At 36.4% G+C, this 26,483-nt stretch overlaps 1 protein-coding gene across 1 annotated transcript in view; it reads right to left on the reverse strand.

Moving 5' to 3' along the window:
* Window positions 1-26,178, reverse strand: part of LOC129217610 (uncharacterized) — a 197,504-nt gene extending 171,326 nt beyond the window's left edge. Inside the window, exon 1 of the mRNA XM_054851939.1 lies at window positions 26,088-26,178. Within this exon, the coding sequence (XP_054707914.1) occupies window positions 26,088-26,130 (43 nt within the window). The 5' untranslated portion in view covers window positions 26,131-26,178. The remainder of the gene's footprint in view (window positions 1-26,087) is intronic.
* Between the last annotated feature and the right edge of the window lie 305 nt (window positions 26,179-26,483).

Below are 26,483 nucleotides of genomic sequence, written 5' to 3' on the forward strand. Positions count from 1 at the left end.
ATATGAAAGTCACATAGTACAGTCTAGTCTTCTTTGTTCGAATAACTTTTTTCTTTCTGATCTTTAGTTTCAACAGGTTGTTTCAGCTAAATTGTTGAAACTGTCAGTTTAAACTACGCGGCACAAGCACTTACACTGCACAGTTTCAACGTTTCAGTTTAAGTTGACGGACACAGTTGCTTGTGTGTACCCGTTTGACACAAATTAAACTGATAATTGAACAGTGAACCATCAAGCCCGCGAAAACTATTCTAACCCTTTGGTAAAAGAATGAATATGAAATGAATGACATCTATTAGACGTTGTTGTACGTAAAGAGTTAAACGTTATTGAAAGTTATTGTAACTTAAGTGGAATATTTGTAAAATACTTAATACAGTGTAGTTCAAAGGTAACTTCCTCTACATACGCAGTATTAGCTGATTAAGTATTAGCACAGATTGCGATAAACTATTTTTTTTTCCTGAAAAATAAAATTTTGATGTAAAAAATACTTGTGCGTGTATTTTGCGTAAAATCAGCGCAAAGTTAAATTTTTCGTATGATTTTTTAATGATATCATATTATATTTGGAGGACTCAGCAGATCGCATGAGACTTACGGACAACAAATTGAGTAATGCTGGTGAAGAGCTTCTTAAGCGTCTAAACTCATCATGTGTAGCGGATTTGCCTACTTACATCAACCTGACGCCCCCCCCCCCGAAAATGTGATGTTTTTATTTATCCCGCTGTCTCGTAGGCAATTAGGAATCATGGTTTCCGTCCAAAAAAAAAAAAAAAGAACACAAATTATTGAACACAATCATCAAAATTTTATCTTATTTCTTACGGTTGTAATGGTTATGGGACTATGAACTTTCCCCCCAAAATGCACAATGTATTTTAAAGGGTATGAGAGAAATTGAAAGTGGCTTACATTTTTTTCCTTCCTCCAGATAGTTGCATCCTTCAAGGTTGGCCATCACCCAACCACAGCGAATACGATAACAACATTATTTTTTCGAATGTGTAGTAGATAAAATACCAGAGATGCCCAATAGGGGGGATTATGGTGCAAATTGCGCCATCAAAATTTTTGAGGGGGATTTTTTTTTTCCAGAACTTTTTTTTTTCTTTAGAACATGAAATTTTTGAATTTCGGAAACAAAAAATTTTTAAACTTATTCAACAAGAAATAGATGCATTAATAACACTTTTTTCACGCACTCTTCAGGGCCGTCGCCAAGAAGGGGGAGTGCTACACCCCCCAGTTTTTCAGAAGGGGGGCCACCAATTTCATTTTAGCGATGAAAACGAACGAAGAGAAAGGGAAACTCTTCGTTGTTTTAAAAAAATAAAACAGTAATTATAAATGAACAATTGAAAAAATAGTGACAAAAAGTATTTTTTAGTAAAATTTGAATAGAAAATGTAATCTTAAAATACAATTGATCCATGATTATCTTTTATAAAGAGTCGCGGAAATGTACGGTTCAAAGATTTTTATTAACCAAAAAAAGTAGTCAGTACAATACACTCTTCACTAGGCCGCAGAATGGGTATGTCTGCCTAGACGGAAACTATTGCGCTTAGAGTAAAATTAGCGTAATGGGAGGGAGGAAAGGCGACAAAACTAACATGGTGTACGCCATGTCTCTCTGCGGTCCAGGATATACAAAACTATGCTTCATGACTCTTCAGTTAAAAAAAATAAATAACATAAATAAATAGGACAGCTTCATTAGAACAGCCCATAGGATAGGGTTCGCCGAAACATTCCTATGCGGTTTTTTTTTTTTTTTTGATGAAAAATATTGTACTAAGATCAATGCTAAGTGGAAAAAAATGTATGGGTCGCCGAAATAAATTTGAAATAAAGAGAAAAAAAATAAAAAGTAACAGTTAAATACAAAGATAGATTCAATGTAATGCAATGAATACTCACACCAAAAGTTCTAAATTTTTCAATGTAAAAATCGTAAGTAAATCACAGTTTACTGAAGAGATAAAGGTGGCATATTTAAAATAAAATGAAGTGGAATACAGACCTAAGGTATCGCAGAAAATTACCATATCTTTTCAAAACGTTAAAAGTCCTTTTTCCAAGGCCGCAAACGCTTTTATTGCAAAAAATCAAAAATATTAGGGGGGGAAATTGAACGTTTTATTATGGAAAATCCAAGCAAATAATCGTGTTTGGCAAAGGAAAATTAGAAGATAATATAACCACAATATGTTAATCAGCAACTAAAATTGACAATGAAGATAAGAGGGACGTAGCCAAACTGAAAGGAAGAATGGGGAACTCCAACCCCTTCTTTTTACGTCCCCAAAGCTGGCCTGGAATTGAGTTTTTGAAATTTAGGTTTTGAAAAAATCCCGGAAAAATGTTCTCAAACCCCATCCTTTAGCCGAACGTTATTAAAGATGGACTACACCTGAGTATTTAGGACGGCAATTTCGAAAAACCATGAGAGTGCTCCCAACGTAACCTCCGAGAAACGTCCTCTCAATTAATCATTCATCCTGATTCAAGGTCGAATAAATTTCGTCTTTTGACTTTAATTTAAAAAAAACTGACTAAGTTGTACCAAAACTGTCGTCCTCCAAATATTACCGAAGATCCTCAAAATTTTCATTGTTAAGGCTTCAATTTAGAAAATTTTTCGGGGGAGAGATCTCCCAAAACTTCTACCCCTCTAACAGTATTAATAAATCGTCCACGATTGCTTTAATTGAATTTCAATTTTGAAAAATTGTCAGGGGAGGACTCCGAATCTCTCCACCCCATTAACATTAACAAAACTCTTCTTTAACTGCAGTTTCTACGGATCGAAATTTTTTTCGAGAGAATGCCTCTCTTTCTCTCGCCAACATCATCGAAAAATGTCTTAAATCTCGCTTTTAGTGCTTCAATTACAAAACAATTCTGGTCGCGAGTCCCCCCTTCAAAACTCTCCCCACCCCCCTTCATCGAAGGTTGGCTTAAATTACGTTTTCGGAGTTTTGATTTCAAGAAACTGGCGGTGCACTAAATTTTAACAAAAAAGTCTACAATCGCGTTTTTAAGACTTAAAAATTTCAAAAAGTTTCGATGGGCTGGGGAGCAGCAATTTTTAAACCCCTTAATATCACCATAGATCGTCTAAAACTGCATTTTTCGATCTATAATTTTCAAATTTTTCCAGGGGGAGAACCGCCGGACCACCCTTTACGTGTCAAAATCAGAAATAATTCACAATTGGGAATGCGTGCTCTTGAAGTTCGCATTTTGAAAAATTATATAACAATGACCCCGAGTCTCTTCCTCCCTCAACATCACCATAGATTATTTAAAATTGTTTTCCAAATAACAGTCTTGAAAATTCCCGAGGGAGAGCCCCTAAACCCCCTCTTTTAAACATAATTAAACATAACGTACGATTGTGTTGGGAACTTAAATTTGGAACAATTATCGGGAGAGGCTATCCTGGAGCTCTTCTCCCCTTCCTCCCAAACTTAAAATATAGTTTAAAACTGCGTTTTTATGTCTTCAAGTTGCGAAATAGTACAAAAAGGTAGCCCTCCGACACCCCCTAATTCTGACTGAATATTATGCTTAAGATTATTTATATTGCTAGTACTAAGGTCTAGTAATATGACTATCCCTGCTAAACCAGAAGCCAAATATTTTCTCTTTTTCTCTCTGCACATTTAAACATGCGTTTGAAAAAATTAAGGAGCCCCCAAAAGTGTTCCCTCCTCCCCCCAAGTTTTTTGAAATAGCGACGGCTCTGGTACTTTTTCCAAAATTTTATGACCGTGTCTCTTTTTCAATGAAAGAAGCATCACAGACGGCATGGAGTTGGTGTCCATTTCAAAGCTGGATCAGAAGATTTGATTTCTTTTTAATATCTTATAAATTTTCTGGAAGTAGCACAATTCTGCATGATGAATACGTGTGACAGTGATGAGAGGGAGGGAGGTCAAAAATGTTTTATTGTTTGTAATAATTCTGACCAGTATGCTCCAGTCTTTCATTGATTCATTTGCACCTTGACAATCGTTGAGAACTAGTTTTGAAGTCCCTCCAATAACATATTATTTATCCCTCCAATCGACAGTTAACATATGTTCTCCATTAACTAGCTTAAGCTTTATGAAGAATTTTTAATTTTACTTTACTCCCATCTTCTCTACCATTTTTAAAGTAATTGTTTCAATTTATCATTAGAGGATTTTTATTAAAACTTTCAGTGATGTTGATTTTCGCTGATGAAAGTAGAACAGTCTGTTCTTTAGGTGTTTAAATTATTTTTCGTAAATCATATTTACTTTCTTCCACAGTGTGGCGATAGATCAGAGAAATCAGGGAGATCGGGGAAAAGTCAGGGAACTTTGTCACGCAGGGAAAAATCAGGGAAATGTCAGGAAATTTTGAAAAAATGACAAAAATTCAGGGAAAATTGATCAAAGAAGCAAAAAAAAATTTTTTTTTTCTTGCAAAATGAATTACTTTGATTCCCTACGAATTTTCTGTCAATTATTTGATTTAAAAAAGTAAAATTACTGAGGTACGATTATGCAGTGCCACATATTTGTGCATGTTCTTTCCTCAAGGTCAAAGTACATTCAATCTTAGGATGAGCTTCCTCTAAGATTACTTCTGCTATATTCATTCATTAAAACCTAAGTTCTCGATTAGAGAATATCTCAATATGACTGGTTGTTGAAAGATTTCCATTTGTTTTACATAAATGTCTATTATGCCGTATGCAAGTAAAGGGCAGTAACTGCACATTTTCCATTTTTTTGCATTTTTGTCATCTGTTGTACATTATTGTATACTCGCTTATTTGGTTTCCCCTGAAAATGAGGATCGAAAAAACCTCCAATTCCAACATTTTCCTGTTGTTAGTACTGAATCCACCACACATTTCTTCAAATATCTCGAAAACTAATTTCTGCAGATACTGCCGTTTACCTGTACACGGCAGTATTATTTATGTAAGTAAAACTACATTACTTCTATGCTTTAACTATCTCTTGTTATTCTTGCAGCAACAATTACAACAAATATACTGCTTAAAAATTCAGCTCAAAATTATTTCCATTTAAGTTTTTTAGTTTTATCATGATCAGATATGAGTTTAAGAGTGGTTTTAATCATTTCTTAGAATTCCTATGTTAACTGGTTCCTGGAAGTAAAGTATTTGTTTTAGATTTCCTATAATATTTCCCTGTCGATAATTTAATGTATTATTTTTGCCGAAAAAAAGAGCATGTTTTCAAAATATATTTTTAATTAACGGCTTAAACCGTTATGAACACTGCATGTTATTTAATATGCAATGCTTTTCAGGTAAGAAAAAGAAAGGAAACCATCATCATTATTAACGTAAATCAGGGAAATTTGGTGAACTTAATCAGGGAAAAGTTAGGGAACTTTTTTTTCCAGTTTCTGTCGGCACCCTGATTCCATATCTGATATGTATAGAAGGATATTTGATTCGTTAAAATTCCTGAGTTCTGATTTTCGACGTGTGCAGAATAGCTGAATCCATTTTTGAGGATTTCCGAAAAATATCTCTTATGGTTTGTGTGATTCATCTTGTTTTGGCTATGCGACTTCAATTTTGGAAACCTTCCAGGAGAGTGCTCCCACTATAACGCCAGAATGACACCCTCTTTATCGTCAAGAGTCATCTAAAACTGCGTTTCTAGTAATGCAGTTTTGAAAAATTTATAGGAGAGAGACCCTGATTCCCCCCTTTTTCCTTAACAGAATCAGAGACAAGCGTAGAATTACGTTTTTGGAATATCGATTTCAAAAAATTGCCGGGGGAATGGCATCGAAATTCACCTTCAACTAACATTATCAAGATATAACAAAACTGCGTTTCTAAAGCTACAAGTTCGAAACTTTGAGTTGAGCACCCCTCTTCCTCCTCCTTACTCTCGTCAACATTAAAAAGTCGTCTTAAATTTGGTTTTTAGGGCTTCAATATCGAGAAAATTCCGGGAGAGCTTCTGAAAATTCTTTTTCTTAACGTCACAAAGGTCGGCTACAATTGCGATTTTAGAACTTCAATTTCAGAAAACTGCTTGCCCCCCAACCATATATAGCATTTTGAAGACTTTAATTTTGAAATTTTTCCAGGGGCGAGCCCTAGGATCTCTTCTTTCCTTAACATTACCACAGATAATCTAAAACGGCGTTTTTAGAGCTACAATTTTGAAAACAAAGGAAAGCCCTACTTTACACAACGGTAGACAATTTACAATTGCGCTTTTAAGTTTCAATATTGAAAAATTACCAGGAAGGGGCCACCAAACCTTTCATTCTCCTAATCTCACTAGAGATCGTGTAAAACTGCGGTTTTAAAATTACAATTTCGAAAATTTTCCGGGGGAGAAACTCCCTGGACCCCCTATCTAAATGACAATAAATTTCCGTTTCACGGTTCATGTTGTATACATCTTGAATGACTCCCTCCCAAGCCAGAAAGTTGTCCCTGTAATTATTCATACGTTTGAAAAAAAAATGGTGTAGCAAAATTTAGGGGTACACAAAACTTGTTTACTCAAGTTCCACGTTTTAAAATTAGGGAAGGCAAGGCGGGTCAACAATCCAACAGCATTTCAGTTCAAATAGTATTTGTTAGCGCTCCCCCCCCCCCCCGTGAATTTGACTGGAAATTAAACATTCTAAAAAGTGTTATGTTTAATCCAATTCGAAAGCGAAAAAATTTTTGGGGGGGAATTTGCGCCATTGAGTTTGGGGGGATGGGCACTAGGGTGGGTCGAAAAAAACTTTTTTTTTTAATTCGAAACGCTTTAGTGCGAAAAAGTTGCCAATTGCGATAAGAATTAAAAGCACACCAAATAGAACAAAATCGGATAACATCTTCCGGTCGCGCAACGAACTTGAATGTCATAAAAAATTGCTAAAATCGATCTATTTTGTCATTTTTTTCTATCATTTAAAAATTTAATAAAAAGCAAGCTTTAGTTTTCCACGTTCGGATTAAGGTTTAAATAACTCAAATAAATTATAATTTAACCAATTTACAAATATTATCCGCTCGCGCAATATCTTAGAAAAAAGTGATCTTTACAAAGACTTCACTTTTTGAGGGGCAACTCTGAATTCGTTTTCTAGAACTAAACGAACACGAACACTATTTAAACGGTTAAAACTAGACTGAAGTAGTTGAAACCGGTTTAAACTAGAATGAAGTAGATTTCACTGCCCTTCCCTCCCTCATCTATCGCCTGTTCCTGCTCACACATTTCGCTGTGAGCGTTGCGTACCGTTGAGTTCGTTGCGCGACCGGAAGATGTTATCCGATTTTGTTCTATTTGGTGTGCTTTTAATTCTTATCGCAATTGGCAACTTTTCCGCACTAAAGCGTTCGAATTAAAGCGTTTCGAATTTCGTCTTCACAGCATTTCGCTGAGTTTTTCAGATCAAACATTGTGTTGCTTCGCAGATTTTTATTACATAATAATGAATGAATCGCAAAATATACTCACACTCACTAGGAGTGTGATTGCAAACTCCCGACGAGAGTTTTGTTGCCCTATATTTGGTGAGCCTCGAAGTCTCAATCAAAATAAGCTGCCGACATACGAATGTGTTCTTAAGTGCTGCTTTGAAGAGAGATACATTTTATCACTTGTGACAAAAAACAAATGCGTAAGTTTCGCCAAAGTAGCCTCTACTGTTGCGGGACACGTGAAATGTTTGTATGATAAAGCATCGATTCCTGCATTATCTGACTGTCGAATTGTAAAGATGATCAATGCGTATCACGACTCCTATACCAACTTAATGAAGTCTTACAAGCGTGACAAAGACAAGCCTGCATTTAAATCCAGACTAGAAGATTTTAAATTGAAAGCTCAGTCACTTTTTGATGTCTCTGCATGTAAATGCACAATGACAGTGAACTGTACATGCAAAAAAACACCGGATGCATGTCAATGTGCAATTTCAATCCAATGCTCCTGTGAGAAATCTAAGAAAATTCCTGTTCTTGAGTTGAAGTTCATGTATCTTCAAAGGCATTACAATATCGGAATGATCGGACCTATTGATAAGAAGGTTACAAAGCAACTGAATATCAGGGCTGAGAGGAACGCCCGCGATTTTAAACGAGTAGTGAGTGGAGATAAAATTTCTAACATAGGCGAATATTCTACAATTGAAGAGCAAAAACACAGTTCCAGTGAGGACTCATGTGCAGATGATGAATACATACTACCAAGTACATCTACTACAAAGCCAAAATCGCAGATGAGAGTTAAACTCAGCGCAACAGCACTAAATAGCGATCGGTTTGGAGTTTCTGATCGAGCTACAGCAGCCATAGCATCCAGTGTTCTTCAAGACGTCGGGATGATAACTAAAACTGACTCTTCATTTGTGGTTGATAAGTGTAAAATAAGAAGAGACAAAAGTCGCATTAGAACAGATTTACAAAGTGAATTTATACCTCCTGAAGAAAGTTGGGGTCTTTTCTTTGACGGACGAAAAGATGATACTTTGGTTCTTGAAAAGTTGAATGCGAAGCAATTTCGTAGAGAGCTGAAAGAAGAACACTATTCTCTTATCATGGAACCAGGATCAACTTATATAGGACATATATCTCCTTCCTCAAGTTCATCGAATGATATAATGCAAAGCATTATTCGCTGTTTGTCTGAGCTTTCAATGCCATTAGAAAAGCTCGAAGTAATAGGCTGTGATGGCACTGTAACCAATACTGGTTGGAAGACTGGCGTCATCTCTCGCCTAGAAAACTTCATAGAACGTCCAGTTCAATGGAGCATATGCCTTCTGCATTTTAATGAGCTTCCTTTTCGCCACATTTTTCAACATATTGACGGTCAAACATCAGGACCTAAATCTTTTAGTGGACAAATAGGACAGCAACTCACTTGCTGTGAAAAACTTCCGATTGCCCTTTATGAACCCATAGACTGTTTGATTCCTGATATAGACAAAAAGAGTTTAAGTAAAGACCAACAGTATTTGTTAGAAATTGCAAATGCAATCACCGAGGGAAAATGTCCGGAAGATTTAGCAAATCGGACTCCTGGTCCGTTGTCCCACTCCAGATGGCTAACTGTGGCCAACAGAATCCTTAGGTTGTATATAAGTTCTGCAGAGCCATCAGAAAACTTAAAAGAAATAGTTTGCTTCATCTTGAAATCATATATGCCTGTGTGGTTCGCCGTTAAAAAAAGCAAGTATTTTACTGACGGACCAAAACACGTCTTCCAAGCGATTCAAACATCAAGATATTGTTACAAATCCTGTAAATAGTAATTATTGTAGTAACGTAACCTGTAAATAGTTTCCCGTAATGAATATACAACCCCTTTTTCATATGGCTAAAATATACGACCCCTATTTCCTTTTTGTTCATTGATAAAATTTGATAACGGTCAACGCATTTCGAGAAGCGTGTGGAATATTTGAGAAAATTCTTTTCGGTGTATTTAAGCCGTTAGCGATGGATAAACAGTTAGTTCCGATTCAGATTTCGAACGGAGAGCATTTTGCTCTGTTTATAGCGAGGCATTTCGCTGTGTTGTTTTCGTATTTGGAAGTAAATACGTGTGTAAACGTTGAGTTTATGGTGTTGTGTGATAATTGCTTAATTGCTGATGAATAATTTAGCAGTTGTTGAAGATCTTTCCTGTACATAGTGTAAATAAATTTCCTGTGTTTTTATCAAGAACTGTGTCTTCATTTCAAGAAAGTGGAAGTCGCACCGAATCCGTTACAATTTGGCGCCCAACGTGGGGCTACTTCAGGACTTTCTTGCAGTAAGTGTGACTTTGGACATTTTTTCATAAAGACTTTTTAAATTTGGACTTTAATTTTATGGTGATTACTCGCGCAATGGATGAACAATTAAAACAACTGCTTGATGCAATCAACTCTGTTAAAAATGAATTGGCGGCTAATCAAAACCAATTAAAAAGTGATTTGACTGAAAGTTTTACTGCAAATCAAGAACAATTAAAAAATGATATGGCGGCTAATCAAGAACAATTAAAAAATGATATGGCGGCTAATCAAGAACAATTAAAAAGTGATCTGACTGCAAGTATGTTGGCAAATCAAGACCAGTTAAAAAGCGATTTAACGGTGCTGAAAAAGGACTTAACGTCTAACCAAGAAGAAATTAAAAACGACCTTATTTCGGTAAAGACTGTGATGGAAAATAAATTTAATGACATAGAGCATCGAGTTGATGCTATTGAAGAAAAATTTAATACCGTTGAAAGCCGATTCAATGCTGTAGAAAATAAATTTGAAGATGAAGATAGAAGATTTCATCTATTTAAAGAAGAGATCTTTAAGGACGTGGAAAGGAGATTGGCGACCGCGGAAAGCAGCTCTGTACAGTTTGGCGCTCCCACATCGGTTGCTCGACCGTCCATTAAACTTGCCACATTTGATGGGAAAACTTCGTGGCAGGTTTACAAAACTCAATTCATGATAGTGGCGGAAGCGAACGGATGGGACTCTGCTACCAAGGCCTGTCATCTTGCAGCATCCCTGAGAGGTGACGCAGCGGATATTCTCCAGACCCTTCCGGACAGCCAGCGCCTGGATTTCGCCGCCCTCACAGCTGCGTTGGAGCTTCGCTTCGGTGAGAAGTGCCAGAAAGATTTCAGCCGACTCCAGTTGAAGTCCCGTTTCCAGAAAACCGGGGAAACCCTGCAAGAGCTTGCGGCGGACATCGAGAGACTGTCTCATCTTGCTTTTTACGACTGCCCTGCGGATGTTCGAGACAACCTGGCACTCAACTACTACATCGACGGGGTTCGAGATCCGGAAATCCAGAAAGCTCTACGGATGGCGGATGTCAAAGACCTGAATTCTGCCGTTGTGTATGCGATGAGATACGAGGCCGCCCAAGAAGCAACCCGTGTGGATCGCCATCTAATCCGGACTCAGGAAGCTGATGAGTCTGATTCCAGGACGTCCCACCTCGCTGAACTTGAGAGACAACTCGGTGACTTGACAAGACATCTGAGCAGCATAACAGCCCAAAAGAAACAAGAGCAGAAGTGCTGGAAATGCGGTAGTGAAGGACACCTGCGAAGGAGTTGCCCGGCTCGCCAAGCTACGCGAGGGAAGGAAATCACCACCACTAGAGCTCTGCAGATTTCCTCTTCTAGTAGTGGCAGTGATGGACTTTTCATTTACGCACATGTAAATGGGAACCCCTGCAGACTGATTGTTGACACTGGAGCCAATGTGACAATCATTAGGACAGATGTGGCTCGTGAATTTGGATTGAAACTGCTATGGACATCGCCACGCGTAAGTCTCCAGACTGTGACAGGTGACAAGATCGAGATTGACGGTAAAGTGGACTTGGAAATAGTGTTTGGGAATGCCACCTACCATCATACGGCATTCGTCGCTAACATCACGGACCCCTTCATTCTCGGATTGGACTTTTTGAAGAAATATGACTTCACTCTCGACTTCAAGACTAATGAGCTGCACTCGATGAGAGAAGACATAGCCGTTTTCCCTGCAGAAAGTGATGTAAAATCCGCTCATCAAATAATAGCCCAAACAGATATATCGATTCCCTCAAGGTCAGAATCATTAATACCTGGCTCCCTTGCAGAAAGCAATAGCTTTCGATTTGGAATCATTGAATACCCTAACCTAAGCAATTACCTAAAAGGAGTGCTGGTAGCATCTACGCTTGTGGACCTTTCTAAGGATGTAATTCCTGTGAGAGTCGCCAACGTGAGTGAAAGGCCAAGGAATATTCGGAAAGGTGAAGTGTTAGCAACTTGTACTCCAGTAAACTGCATCATTAGAAGAATCAATTCCCCCGAAACTGTGTCTTCTGAGTCCTTGACATCGAAGTTAATTGGGAGTGCGCCATTATCGAAAGATCAAAGAACTGCTGCGGAACAATTGGTCGACGACTTCAAGCATCTGTTTTCATCTACATCGGAGGATGTGGGCAGGACGAATTTAACGCAGCATCGGATCTACACTGGAGAACACCCCCCTATTAAACAGCATCCAAGACGACTACCGTTCGCCAAGAAGGAAGAGGTTGAAACCCTCCTGAAAGAGATGAAGGAGAATGATGTAATCGAACCGTCATCCAGTCCTTGGGCCTCTCCCATCGTCTTGGTCCGAAAGAAAGATGGCTCCACCAGATTTTGTGTCGATTACCGACGACTGAATGAAATCACCAAGAAAGACAGTTACCCTCTTCCACGGATAGACGATACCTTGGACACTCTTTCCGGACACAAGTGGTTTTCGACCCTGGACTTGAAGAGCGGCTACTGGCAGGTTGAGATACACCCTGAGGACCGACAGAAGACAGCGTTTACAACTGGACAAGGCTTATGGCAGTTTAAAGTGATGCCCTTCGGCCTCTGCAATGCACCAGCTACGTTCGAGCGTCTTATGGAGACAGTGTTAAGAGGACTCTCTTACGAATCCTGTCTGGTCTACTTAGACGATATCATCATCGTGGGACGCAGCTTCGAAGAACATCTGGCAAATCTTAGAAAGGTGCTGCAAAAGCTTAAGGAAGCCAATCTGAAGTTAAGCCCGTCCAAATGTAATTTGTTCCGCCGGGAAGTGAACTACCTTGGTCACATCATCTCTTCTGGGGGTGTACAAACCGATCCAGAGAAGGTATCTGCGGTCAGGAGTTGGAGTCGTCCCGAAAACATCCATCAGTTGCGAAGTTTCCTGGGGCTCTGCACGTACTACAGGAAGTTTGTGAAGGGTTTTTCCAACATTGCACGACCTTTGCATAAGCTGACGGAGAGCAAGCAAAAGTTTGAATGGTCCAAAGAATGCGAAGATGCATTTCTACGACTGAAGGAGGCTTTAACATCAACGCCTATCCTCGCCTATCCTCAGCCTGAAAAATCCTTCATCCTGGACACTGATGCGAGCAACGAGGGAATTGGAGCTGTTTTATCCCAAGAAATTGACGGAAATGAACATGTCATCGCTTACTGGAGCAAATGCTTATCAAAGTCGGAGCGAAATTACTGCGTCACCAGAAAGGAGTTACTGGCCATAGTGAAAGCTGTAGAACACTTCCATCATTACCTCTACGGCCGAAAATTTCTGCTTCGGACAGATCATGCCTCGTTAACTTGGCTTTTGAACTTCAAGAATCCAGAAGGCCAGATAGCCAGATGGATACAGCGGCTCCAGGAATATGACATGGAGATCAAGCATCGAAAAGGGTTATCTCACGGTAATGCTGACGCTTTATCAAGGAGACCCTGTCCTGAGAACTGCCACTATTGTTCCCGAATCGAGAAACAGTATGGAACGACTAACCCTACCGCCTATCAGGTGACAGTGACTCCAACCTCATCAGAACCTGATCCATGGAGTGATGACCAAGTTCGAAAAGATCAACTTGAAGACCCCGACATAAAACCAATTTTAGAGTTCATGGAAAGTGACAGTCGACGCCCTAGCTGGCAGGACGTTTCCATCTTCAGTCCTGCAACAAAAAGATACTGGGCTTTATGGAACTCACTCCATTTACGGAACGGCGTGCTACACCGGAAATGGGAATCTGACGACGGCAAGACATCTAGGTGGCAGTTACTACTTCCTCGATCCAGGATTTCAGATGTTCTGAAAGAAATACATAGTAGTGCGACTGGAGGACATTTTGGTGTCTTGAAAACTCTCAATAAAGTTCGGGAGCGCTTCTTCTGGAGCAAGGCGAAGGATGACGTGGAGAAGTGGTGCCATTCTTGTGACGCCTGTGCTGCTCGTAAAGGACCGAAGAAGAGAAGCAGAGGGAAGCTACATCTGTACAACGTTGGAGCTCCTTTCGAACGAATTGGGATCGACATCCTGGGTCCTCTACCAAGAACTGCTGATGGGAACAAATACATTCTTGTTTCCATCGACTACTTCACCAAATGGCCGGAAGCATATCCCATTCCAGATCAAGAGGCTACCACCGTAGCTGAGACTCTAGTCCAACATTGGATCTCGAGATACGGAACACCTTTGCAGATTCATTCCGATCAAGGGAGGAATTTCATCTCTGCTGTGTTTAAGGGCCTATGTCAAATTTTCGGAATTGAGAAAACTAGGACAACACCACTACACCCACAATCGGACGGCATGGTGGAGAGATTTAACCGCACAATCCTGAATAATCTCTCGCTTATGGTATCCAGAAATCAACAGGATTGGGACAAGAAGCTACCTTTGTTCCTGCTGGCCTACCGCAGTGCTGTCCACGAGACTACCGGATACGCCCCATCTCAGATGCTCTTCGGACGAGAGCTTCGGCTACCTTGTGATCTCGTCTTCGGTCGTCCTCCGGATGCGCCTTCATCGCCTGAGGAGTACATCCAGGATCTCCAGGCCCGGTTGGAAGACGTTCATAACTTCGCACGAGAGCGAATCAACATCGCGGCGGAGAAGATGAAGACCAGATACGACACAAGGTCTACTGGACATGAATTCAACGAAGGCGACAAGGTTTGGTTATGGAATCCCATCCGACGGAAAGGTCTGTCACCCAAATTGCAGTCGCATTGGGATGGACCCTACAAAGTCCTTAACCGACTAAATGACGTCGTAGTGAGGATCCAGAAATCACCTAATGCAAAACCTAGGGTTGTACATTATGATCGGATAGCCCCATACTATGGCCATAGTTCATGAGTATTACGTAAACAACCATGGTTGATAACATAAAAGTTGTAGATAATTTTTGCTTTTAATGTTTAGTAATATTTCTTGGTATTATTGTATTTTCTGTATCTGTTAGTTATTAATTAATGTGTATATTTGTGAACATGTGATGAAGTTTGGCACCCTTTCTGGGGATTGTACTGCCCGGGACGTGCAGTCCTTAGGAAGGGGGCAATGTTACAAATCCTGTAAATAGTAATTATTGTAGTAACGTAACCTGTAAATAGTTTCCCGTAATGAATATACAACCCCTTTTTCATATGGCTAAAATATACGACCCCTATTCCCTTTTTGTTCATTGATAAAATTTGATAACGGTCAACGCATTTCGAGAAGCGTGTGGAATATTTGAGAAAATTCTTTTCGGTGTATTTAAGCCGTTAGCGATGGATAAACAGTTAGTTCCGATTCAGATTTCGAACGGAGAGCATTTTGCTCTGTTTATAGCGAGGCATTTCGCTGTGTTGTTTTCGTATTTGGAAGTAAATACGTGTGTAAACGTTGAGTTTATGGTGTTGTGTGATAATTGCTTAATTGCTGATGAATAATTTAGCAGTTGTTGAAGATCTTTCCTGTACATAGTGTAAATAAATTTCCTGTGTTTTTATCAAGAACTGTGTCTTCATTTCAAGAAAGTGGAAGTCGCACCGAATCCGTTACAATATTTATCCAAAGAGTTACTGCAAGTTGTTGATCCAGTCATACAAGGAAACGCATTTTTCGCACATCCAGAAAATCTTCTGTTAGCAATGCTAGTGGATGAAAGAAAACATATTCGCGAGCTGGGTTACAGAAGACTTTTAAAAGCAAGACAAAATGTTCTGAAGAAGAAGATTGTCAGAAATTTTGTACTACCGACTATTAACTTCCAAGCAACCGATTACACCGAAATTATTCATTGTAATTCTTGTGTGCTGTATTCCCCTCCAATTCTACGTGACCTTAATGAAGATGACATTAAGTCATTAATTAATTCTGATTCTACGCCCATCAGAGAAATACAAAAGTTCCTCTGTCACACCCAGGCTGTTGAGAGATGCGTCAAACTTGTTACAGAAGCCTCGAAGAAAGTATGTGGGCTTGAAGCTAGAGATGGATTTATCCGTGCAACTCTAAAATCTAGATCAGTTATGCCTATTTTCTCCAAAAAATCAGCCTTTAATGTTAATGTTTAAATGTTAAATATAGAAATACCACACTCAATTATTGGATGGTTGGTTGGGTTGGGTGTGGGTGGAACTCGAAGTGCAACCACCTCCACGTGGAGAGTTCTGGGTCATTTTGTTTCAGCAAAATGGGCGAAGAGTTGCACACACATTGAATTTTGAATTGACACAGTGAATATGGTGAATTTTTGTCTTATTCTAAGACGTTGTGCGAGCGGATAATATTTGATAATTGGTTAAATTATATTTTATTTGAGTTATTTAAACCTTAAACCAAACATGGAAAACTAAAGCTTGCTTTTTATTAAATATTTAAATGATAGAAAAAAAATTACAAAATAGATCGATTTTAACAATTTTTTATGACATTCAAGTTCGTTGCGCGACCGGAAGATGTTATCCGATTTTGTTCTATTTGGTGTGCTTTTAATTCTTATCGCAATTGGCAACTTTTCCGCACTAAAGCGTTTCGAATTAAAAAAAAAAATTTTTTTTCGACCCACCCTAATGGGCACCCCTGTAAAAATACCAGCAAGTATGAAAAAGTTCGACACTAATTTTGGCTAACAACTGTTATAAGTTGGAAATTAATGTTCATACAATCATGCCAATGGATTATTCTCTCTAAAATAGAAGAGAAGAAGAATCCAGAAAGAAATCCAGATCAATTTTAAGTCATATTTAAAACCACCTTTTGGACATATGTCTGCGACAGTTTAAACAACAGAAAAATCATTTCTCGAAACCCGATCTGAGGCACTCAGGTAATGCATTTTGTTTGGAGAGAATTTTTGATTATTTAAACGAAAATGCAAGAGTAAGAATAATATACTTCGATGTGTTTGCTGAGGTTCAGAAGCATATTGAAAATTGTTCTTTCAATGAATGTTAATGTAAAAAAAAAGCATGAATGACCGGATTAAAACACGTTTCTTTAATGTTGATGTCAATACAAATTTGAATAGCGTTAGGTCATTATTAAATAATAAGATACTGACTTTGAACAAACTATTGTAGAAATTTATCAGTGAAGTTTAATACCGTGAGAGAAAAAAGGCAAAAGTTTCGCTAAACATTAAGTTTTTAAAGTTTTACGAGTGTCTCAGAATTCCAAATAGAAAATTTGGTAATTAATTTTACATTAACGGCTAGGGTTCGACAGATGCCAATTTTTTGCCGATGGGCCGATGCCGATTATTGACAGATGGTTCAAAGACGGCCGATGGCCGATTATTTTTTGCTGCAAATGGCGGATTACCCAAGCCGATTGGCCGATGGAAACACAAAACTGAGGTTGGTCAAAGTGTAGGTTTCAATTGTTTTTTAAGGAAAAAAAATGCTCAGTACGCGCGCGCGTTGTAGAAACCGACGGCAAGTAATATTTAAAAAAGAGAAAGTGAAAGGAAAAATAAATATGATAGCCAGATAGAGGTCTCTGACATATTTATATTTCTTGTTTTTAATGAGAACATTTGTGACGAAAATCACAGCAAATAGGGGAAACATACATGGACCGCATAAATATGTTTCCAACACAGAAGAAAACATAAAAGAGAGAGAGAGAGAAAGAGAGAGAAATTTAAAGGGGACTGTAATGAAAAATCTTACCATACACTAGTAGTTAATAAGTATAAACGGAAGTAAAACAAAAATTTATCTTCAGATTTATTGTATTTCAACAAATAGAAATATAAGTATAGACATTTAAAATATTACTATCAAAAAGCTTATTTTTTAATTGCTCTTTGGAAAAAAAAGCTTGATATTTTCCCGCAAAAAAAGTTATTCAATATAAGTAAAAATAGGAAAGTAGCAATTTTCTTGTACTAAATTGGTCGCCTAATTTGCTAATACATACTGTAATGATTCAATTTAAAAGCATTAAAATCTTAAAACTCTTATCAAAATGAGTTTTTGATAAGAGTTTGCAATGTTTTAAAAAGTTCGGTAGTTTTAAAAAAACTCGGCATTTTCTCAAAGTCCAGTACTGGTATAGGTGCCGTTGCTTCCCGGTTTTGGGATCTGAGCAGTACTCACTTTCAAAAGTGCAGTAAAAAATAGATAAAAATAGTTAGATTTTTTTTTCTTTGTTTCCGTAAAACATCGGCATGTAGATGTGTTTCAAGGCCTATGGGCTTGTGTTTTCTCTAAGTTTAGCATCGGTCGCCAATGCTGATGGCTAAATTAATGAACCATCGGCGTCGATGTTTAGAGCCTGGCCGAAGCATCTGTCGAGTCTTATTTGCGGCTAGCAGATGTTTAGCGCATATTTTATACAAAGGAGAAGAAGGACGCACCGAAAATATGAATGTGTTCTTATCTTTACTAATAATAAAGCTGAAAGTCTCTCTGTCTGGATTTCTCTCTGTTTGGATGTCCGTCAGGATCTCTGTGACGCGCATAGCGCCTAGACCGTTCGGTTGATTTTAATGAAATTCTGCACAAGATTAGTTTGTAGCACGGGGTGTGCACATCGAAGCGATTTGTCGAAAATTCAATTTCGTACTATTTCTATTCCAATTTTAAGAACATTTTCCGAGCAAAATTATCATAAGATGGACGAGTAAATTACCTAGTTATCAGAATGTGGAACCATAACATGGGCAAGCCAATTGACGATAAATTCACCATACATTATTTGTAAGTATACAGGCGAACCAAAAGACCTTTTAATTTTCTACTACGGGCAGAGCCGTCCGGTTACCACTAGTAATCCATAAAAGAAACATAATTGAATCTTTCTTCTTGGAGTTAACGAACAAATACAGACAAGGCAGTATAAATTGTTTTGAAAAGATAAACACTGATTTTTTTTATTTATTTATTTACTAATTTAAATTTCGTGTCCTGCAAAAATAATTTTCACTTTAAGCTTAGATCACGAAAAATATCAATATAATTCTGAATGAATGAACTTTTCCAATCTCATGTCTGAAAAAATATAACGATAATAGTGTTCCAAAGATTAAAATTGTAACTTTTATTGAACAATTTTTTTGTAAATATTTTATCTTCTAAAAGCCCGCAGACAATGAAAATATAAAAATACCCACTGAAATGATGAAGTTTGTAAACACACCATTTTCAGCTAAGAGCGCGGAGAGAAAAAAATGTTTTTCTTCCACGAAATCGTTTTTTAATAGCGCTTAGATAAAAACAGTATCCGTCTTTATAGTTGATTGATGATGCGGATCTCAAAAAAAGGTTTTTAAATGTTGCTGCAATAAAAAAATAGCAGTAAAGCTTAGGCTTTGATGATTAATTTTCACTTAATGTAGGCGATTTGAATGATTATTTATTTTGAATTTTCCAGTAAAGATACCCGGTGGGCCTCAGGGTCCTCAAATAATAGACAATGCTGTGTAAAAACTTGAAAATGTGTGATTTTATTATTATACTCAAAAATATTTAACGTATTAATGTGATTAGAAAAAATTGTTATCAATTTCTGCATTTAAAATGTTTTTTATTTCTCTGCTTCGATACTTTTTATAGGAGACTGAATTCTGAAAATACTGAATACGTAGTAACATTAAAACAAAAAAGAAAAAAAAAAGACAAGATGAAAAATATTTGAAAAAAGAAATAACACTACTAATGTGCGAACCATTTGCGCTTGACAACAAACACTCCACTCCAGTTTTTTAAGTGTAATTTTTCGAATAACACCAAAATGTGGGTTGTTTCTCTATTTCCACTGATAGCGGTGAAAAAATTTTCAAAATGATACCTTACTAATGTATGAAGTAGTATTGAGTAAATTAAGATTTACCCACCAAAAAAAAAAAAAAATCTTTGGGAATAAATACACAATACTGAGATTTATACCTTGCTAAAATAAACGTTTTCTTTTCTGATTTGAATGCTCAACACAATTTTGGTTCGGAAACCTACCCCCAAATAAAGGCCGATATAAGTTGAGGAAAATTGGTAATTAAAAAACTACGTTTTCCGGTTCATGGGAGAATTTAATCCTTGACCAATGCTTTAATAAAGCTTGAACAAACAGAGATGGTAGGTGATCTTGAAAAGGAAACATCATTTGTAATAACTTATTTGTAGTCATTTTGGAATAGATAGTATCAGCGAGAGCACGCCTCTTTCTACTCGGCGCTATCTCGCCATTTCAAATGAAACAAATGATGTATCGACCTGAAGGTCATCAGCTCTCTCTCCGTAGTCGAGCTTTAGCACCTTACTCTTACCAACTGAACTAATGAACATCCCTCTCGGGCAGCTGTACTGCCGTGCTAGGCGCAAAAGTGGTATCTGCAGATGAATTCAAAATGAGAAATTACCCTTTAAAGTTGTGTGCGTGGATATATTTGATTCAGATGAAACTTTTTCAGATTTTTTTTTTAATATTTCCCATCGACAAATGACCATAAAACATTGCACTTGGGTAAAATATGTGGCAAAGTGTCACCTGGTGGCAATAACTCAATTTTGACAAAAAGTGCAGACACGACTTTTGTGCTTAGCACGGCAGTATACTCTGAAGCAATGCGTGATAAAGTACTGCAGACTTCTTTTATCTGAACAATCCCTAATGTTATCTGAACACCCCGATATTATGAACACATTTTGATGGTCCCGGCGAAACTCCGTAAACTTAATATAGGCCAACCTTTCTGTACTCCGAACACCTGATAATATGAACACTCCGGTATTATGAACGCTATTTTTATTCCCGTTAAATTACTACCTCTCCATATGCTGAACATGTTCACAATCAGTCCCGGAGATTTGTATGAATCTGGATTGGAAATCATTAAGGGGAAGATGGAGAGAAAAGAAGAAAATTATTTTCCTGGATATTACTGCATCACATAAAATAATTTAGCTGAGCAATATGAGACTGAAGTTTCAGCTACTGAACTATATTTCAAGAATCCAATCATTGCATCAAGAAGTGTTCAAGACCTTTAAAATACGATTACCTTCAAGCACAATGCGGCTCAGAATAACCGGAATTTTTTTCACTTGGATAATAACATATACTTTGCATGAGAATACACAATGCAAAAGCAGATTAAAAATGCCTCTTTTTTTCCAGGTAATGTACCCATAGCTGAGTTGTAATATTTATTGTTGAATGCCTTGTATTTTTTTTAATTGAAAAAAGGAGAAAGCAATGCAAGAGTTTAGGTGCTACTGAGTTAATTCAGACATTGCACTACTAGCCACCAGTCAGACATTCAGCGCCTTTATCTCAGCAACTGGTATAGCTCACTGGGAAAAGTGCAAAAAATGGTCCATTGATGCAATATAGTACATATGCATGCATTATCCAGTCTCCCCCTATAATGAACACCACCATAATCTGAACACTTTTGTTCGGTCCCATGCATGTTCAGATTAGAGAGAATCCACTGTATTAAAAAGAAATTTTTCGATTTGCTATGCTAAAACTGAATGTTCAATTCCTTGATTTTAATTAAAAATCTGTATTGCGGAATCCTGCTAAGAGATTAGATTTTGTATTCATAAAATTTATATAGGATTTTTTTTTTTTTTTTTTTTGAAGAAAATAGGTTATATAAGCTGCATTGTTTGGCCAATAGAGATTTGAACTCAAGACCTCCGGATTGTTACAAAGATGTTTAAACCAATTACACTAATTTGACTTAAATTTGGCATGGTATACGTTAAAGAAATGCGTAACAAAACCCAAAATTAATCAGTTTTTCGAAAAGACAACCAAAACGAGAAAGCAGGGGAAAAAATCTTTCAAATTATGCTTATTATGAAACTTAAAAGTATAAAAGAAGTTATGGCGTTTTCACAATGAAACAAACATTGAGGAACAATATTTATATGATTCTTCCAGGTTTTAATTCTATCGGGTTTTTTTATACAAATCAAAGAAAAAAATAGGAATGATGAATATAAATTTATGAAGGTTCTGTTTTCATTTGATTTCGTCTACATTTCACACACCACACACAATAAAAAGTCTTTGTGACTTACTGTTTGAGTTTTACAACTGAATATAATAGTTGATATAAAAATATTCCTTCAATGTTATACTGATAACAACCTTATGCAAAAAGTTAAAGTAAAAAAAAAAAAGCTCAAGTTTAAATGCGTAAAGTAAAACTATCAAAAACAAAGAATGCGAGGGTAAATAAAAACATTACTAACGTGTGGTAAATAAGAATGACAATATTATAGCGCAAAAGCTTTGCAAAGTTTATGCTTCGATAACATTGCTTTTATCATTTACGAAAGAAAGGAATGGTTACCTGACATCCGTTGAAAGGAAATAGGAAAAATAAAAAATGCATGTTGTGGAAAAGGAATTATTCTGTGGGATATGTTCAACGAATTGCCAACTTCGTTTTACTCTTAGTTTATCAAATCAAAATAGTTTCAAGAAAATATTGTTCTGGCTTAGCAGCGGCTTGTGGCGGAAACTTATAACTTTTCTCGCACCAGTTCATATAATTTATAATACATGATAGAAAAAAAAGAATAATTAACACATTAAGATAGGAATAGTTATCATCCTTTGGGATGTATGCCAACAGTTTCCAGGATAGTATTAAATGTTAGTTATACTCGTAAACTTAAGCGACACTTTTATGACAGCTCTAGTTACATTTAAACTTGTTAGTAACAATTAACCAAATAATGAAACTACAAGAAACAAATGATACACGAAGTTTGTTTCATTCTCTTCAAAATTTTCTTTGTTGCTGAGTGTCAAAAAGGATTTTAAATTCGCGTAACTAGAATTAACTATTTTCCCTATGACTTGTGTATTCACACGTGTGCCTGCAATGGAAGGAGGTTTTTTAATTGGATATAAACCTATACGTACAGAACATGACAAAAATAAAATTTTTACATCTAAAACAGTTAATTTTTTTAAAAAAACATATTTTTAAAGCAATTTTTTAGGCATTAAGCACCGTTTGCACCTGTAAATGAAAAAAAAAAATCTAGAATAGAAAATTTGGGATTTAAAAAAAAAAAAACATAGAATCAGTAGCTATATTTCTTTGAATGTTGAAAAGTGATGTTTAAAAGTCTAACTATCTGAATATTACGGAGAACTTTTAAAGATGATATTAAAATCGCTATACAAGTTTTTCTCAAACTTTTAATGCATGTTTTTTTTTTTTTTTTTTTTTTTTTGTTGATGTGGTTCTTATAATTGTATGATAGAACAAAACATAAAAAGATGCTTTTTTTGTGTTGCTGTGCACTATTATATTGAAAAAAATCTGTTCGATTTCAAAGTAAGAAATTTTCCGTTATCATCTTTCGAAGAAACAAATGGTGATGCTGAATACTGCAACCTGTTGAAGTCAATTTTGGAGACAATGCAGTTGCTCAAGTTGTTTTGAAAAAAACGGATCTGCAGAGTCGGAGTAGGTAATTTTCCCTCAAAGTCCGCAACTCAGTTAGTGCTTGCGGCGTCAGGGTCAGAGTCAGAGTCGCACTAATTTTGAAGCAAAAAAGACGGAGTTGAAGTCGATGGCTCTAAAATTTCTGGAGTCGAAGTCAGAACCGGAGTTCTTTTCCCTCTGACTCGCTTTGAAGAACACTATGGTAAAATATTTTTTCCACCGAATTTCGTTCATATTTATCCAATCGTTTTGACCGTTCAAGATATGCTGCCGCAGCGGTGGTACCCTTTGGAAAGGTATACAAAGCTTAAGGTTTTTTTTCCCGTGGACATTACTATAACGTTCCACATTCAGTGTCCCTTTCTTTAGTATCTGGCCTGAACAGTGGAACAGCCAAACTTGCACGACTGTCAAAATTCACGTCCTTTTTTGTGCATATTATTACTTTTTGATAATCTGCTGATTTTTAGCTACGTATGTAGTGTTTGACGCTTTATTTAAAAGTGTGTTTCTTTTTTAATGCTCAAAAAGGAATGTATGACACAAAGTAAGGTTAAACTAGGAAGTAAGAATTTTTTTTGCGAATCTGCGTTTTTCCGCAGCAAAGCAAGTATTTCTCGAAATTTTTAAACATGAGAACGTGTTTGTTCTCCCCTCCCCCTCACCCGCATTTTTAGATAGTTGAAACCTTTAATCAGTGCAAAATAAAATCAGTATTTACTTCTCATATTTGCAAAAGGTTCGTAAAATTTTATGTTGGGGAAAAAAAAAGATAACGGATACATACCTTTCTTCCCGATATTGAAACTAATCAATCGCTTATAATCAGTATAAATTGATAGATTTAAGATTTAAAAAACCATGGTGAACGCTTGAAAGTGTAAATCCTTAATAAATTACATTTTTGAATGGAGGATATTAATATTTTTGACTATTAGCAAATTTTATAAACGTTATTCATTAAAATACACATGCCATAAATACGCAAAAAATATTTACGAAAAAAAGCAAAATATTGGTTAAGAGTTGTGAAAATAAAAATTTCTTACTGGTGCAAAAAAAAAAAAAAAAAAAAAATCCGGATCCAAATACATTTTTTAGAAGGCAAGACTTTAAAAAATTTTAAACGTTGCCTTGGTTTGTCAATTCATGTTTGACATTCATGTTCAACACATCCTGAAAAAAGTATTCCCGACATTTTTTATTACTTAAACTAATTTCCATTTCACTGTTCAGCGCGTGCGCCAAATTGTTTAAACGCAAAACTATAACTTATTTAAAAAGCTTTAACAGTCAAAAATATTTAATCCATGATTGATAAACGCAATTCATAATGAGATAAATTTAAAAAAAAAATGCATTGCACGACCACATATGAGGCAGTGAGAAGTAAATGGATGCAAGTGAACTAGTTTAAGTTTCGAGTAAAACGCGTTTAAGTATCAGATCCTAGGTTGCGCTTTCATTAATTTTTTTTTTCTAAATCACGCTATACCTACCAGGGCTATTAGTACAATCTCTTGCCCCAAGACAGAAGAGAGGTTCTTCTACCATTTGTACTGGTTTCTCCGAATTTTGAATTTTGCCACTTGCATCCCTTTTCTTCTCACTACACCATATGTATGAGGTTTATCGGTGACATTAATGATGTGTTATGAGTTTTAGAAACTCTTGACGTGCTTCACCAATTCATACGTGAGTAAATTCTAATTTTCAATAATAAATTGTCATACTTTTATGAAATGAATCATGTTTTAAGCTACTTTATGGCGTTAACAGCTTACTTTATACCTTTCGGGAGCTTAAGAACTATTGTCTTGTAACCAGTAGAAGCTTCAGTAAAATTGAATGCTGTTGATATCATTATGACAACTAATCTCTGGCTTAAACCACCTCTTGCATTTTTAAGCATGCAACTTAGAAAATAAAATGTTAAAAAATCGTAGAGGAAAACATATTTTTTCTCTGACATACAGGTATACATGTACTTTTCAGAATTTCAAAATTATTTTCCATCTATGAGTTACAAAAGCTTTTATTGAGCTCGTCTTCACGAAGAACATAAATAAATAAACATGATTTGCAAAAGAAATCCGTTTGATGGGCAAGAATTTTTGGGGATTTTTTTTTTTTTTTTTTTTTTTTGAGCCTGTAGATGAAGCAACTAAGTACTTAATTATTAGGTTCGAATGATCAAGATGTAATCTATAACTTAACATAGATACATTAAAGCCTCGATACGTTAATACTTAGAGATACGATATACGTATTTGAGGAATTATCGTTATATCAAGTGCCTAAATATTTATTCATTTAAAACAACGCATGGTGTTCTTGACATATTTGACAGAATATTTTTTTAGAAGTTAACCAAACCATGACACCTGTAAACTGGACAATAACCTGTAACCCATTTTTTGCTAGTTCTATAAAATATAGGTTGGAAATTCAACATTCTGAAGATTGACCATCTTTAAAAAATAGTTTTCTTTTTTTCCTTATCGAAATTAGAAACTAAATTAACGGTTTAGAAGCAAAGACTGCAACAATTCCTATTGAGAAAAATCATCTTTTTACAGACGTAAAACGTTGTGTAGAATATTATTAAACTAAACAGCGCTTTAAATTGTATTGTACTCAAATACATGGGGACGGTAAAATACTATTGGTAGTAAAAATGTATAGTTTCGTGGAACACTGATACATCGACATCTCGCTGTATTATTAATGCCGATTTGCATCCGCTGTATTTATAAAAAAAAATATCGAAATACTTTTTATGACAACACCTGCCTCGAGCAAAAAAAATTCAACAAAACTAATTTTGTTTAATTGTAATATTTCCATATCATACCTTGCGTTGTGCGAAGAAGCAGTATCACTAAGAGCACGAACATGCTGTAGGAATATCCATTCACCGCTTTGCTTACTACGCCGCCCGCCAATCACGAGAAACTAAATTCAAATGACCCCGGCTACGATCCCAGTTGTCGAAATGTTGGTAAACACTGCCACCTGGCGAGAAAGGGTAGAAATAGTTCACTTAATTTCGGATATTTGTTTTCCGTGTGGTTTCAAAAGAAATGCAAAACGAAATTCTGTTATAAGTTTCTCAAAAAATTTTTGGGTCTAAATTAAGAAGGATTTCAATCTAAAACGAGACTGTTACATATTTTCTTTCTTTGCAATGTGTTTTTATATTATCGATTACTCCCGCATTCGATTGTTTAAACTAGTATTTGGATTCATT

The sequence above is a fragment of the Uloborus diversus genome, chromosome 2, assembly GCF_026930045.1.
Source record: "Uloborus diversus isolate 005 chromosome 2, Udiv.v.3.1, whole genome shotgun sequence".
NCBI lineage: Eukaryota > Metazoa > Arthropoda > Arachnida > Araneae > Uloboridae > Uloborus > Uloborus diversus.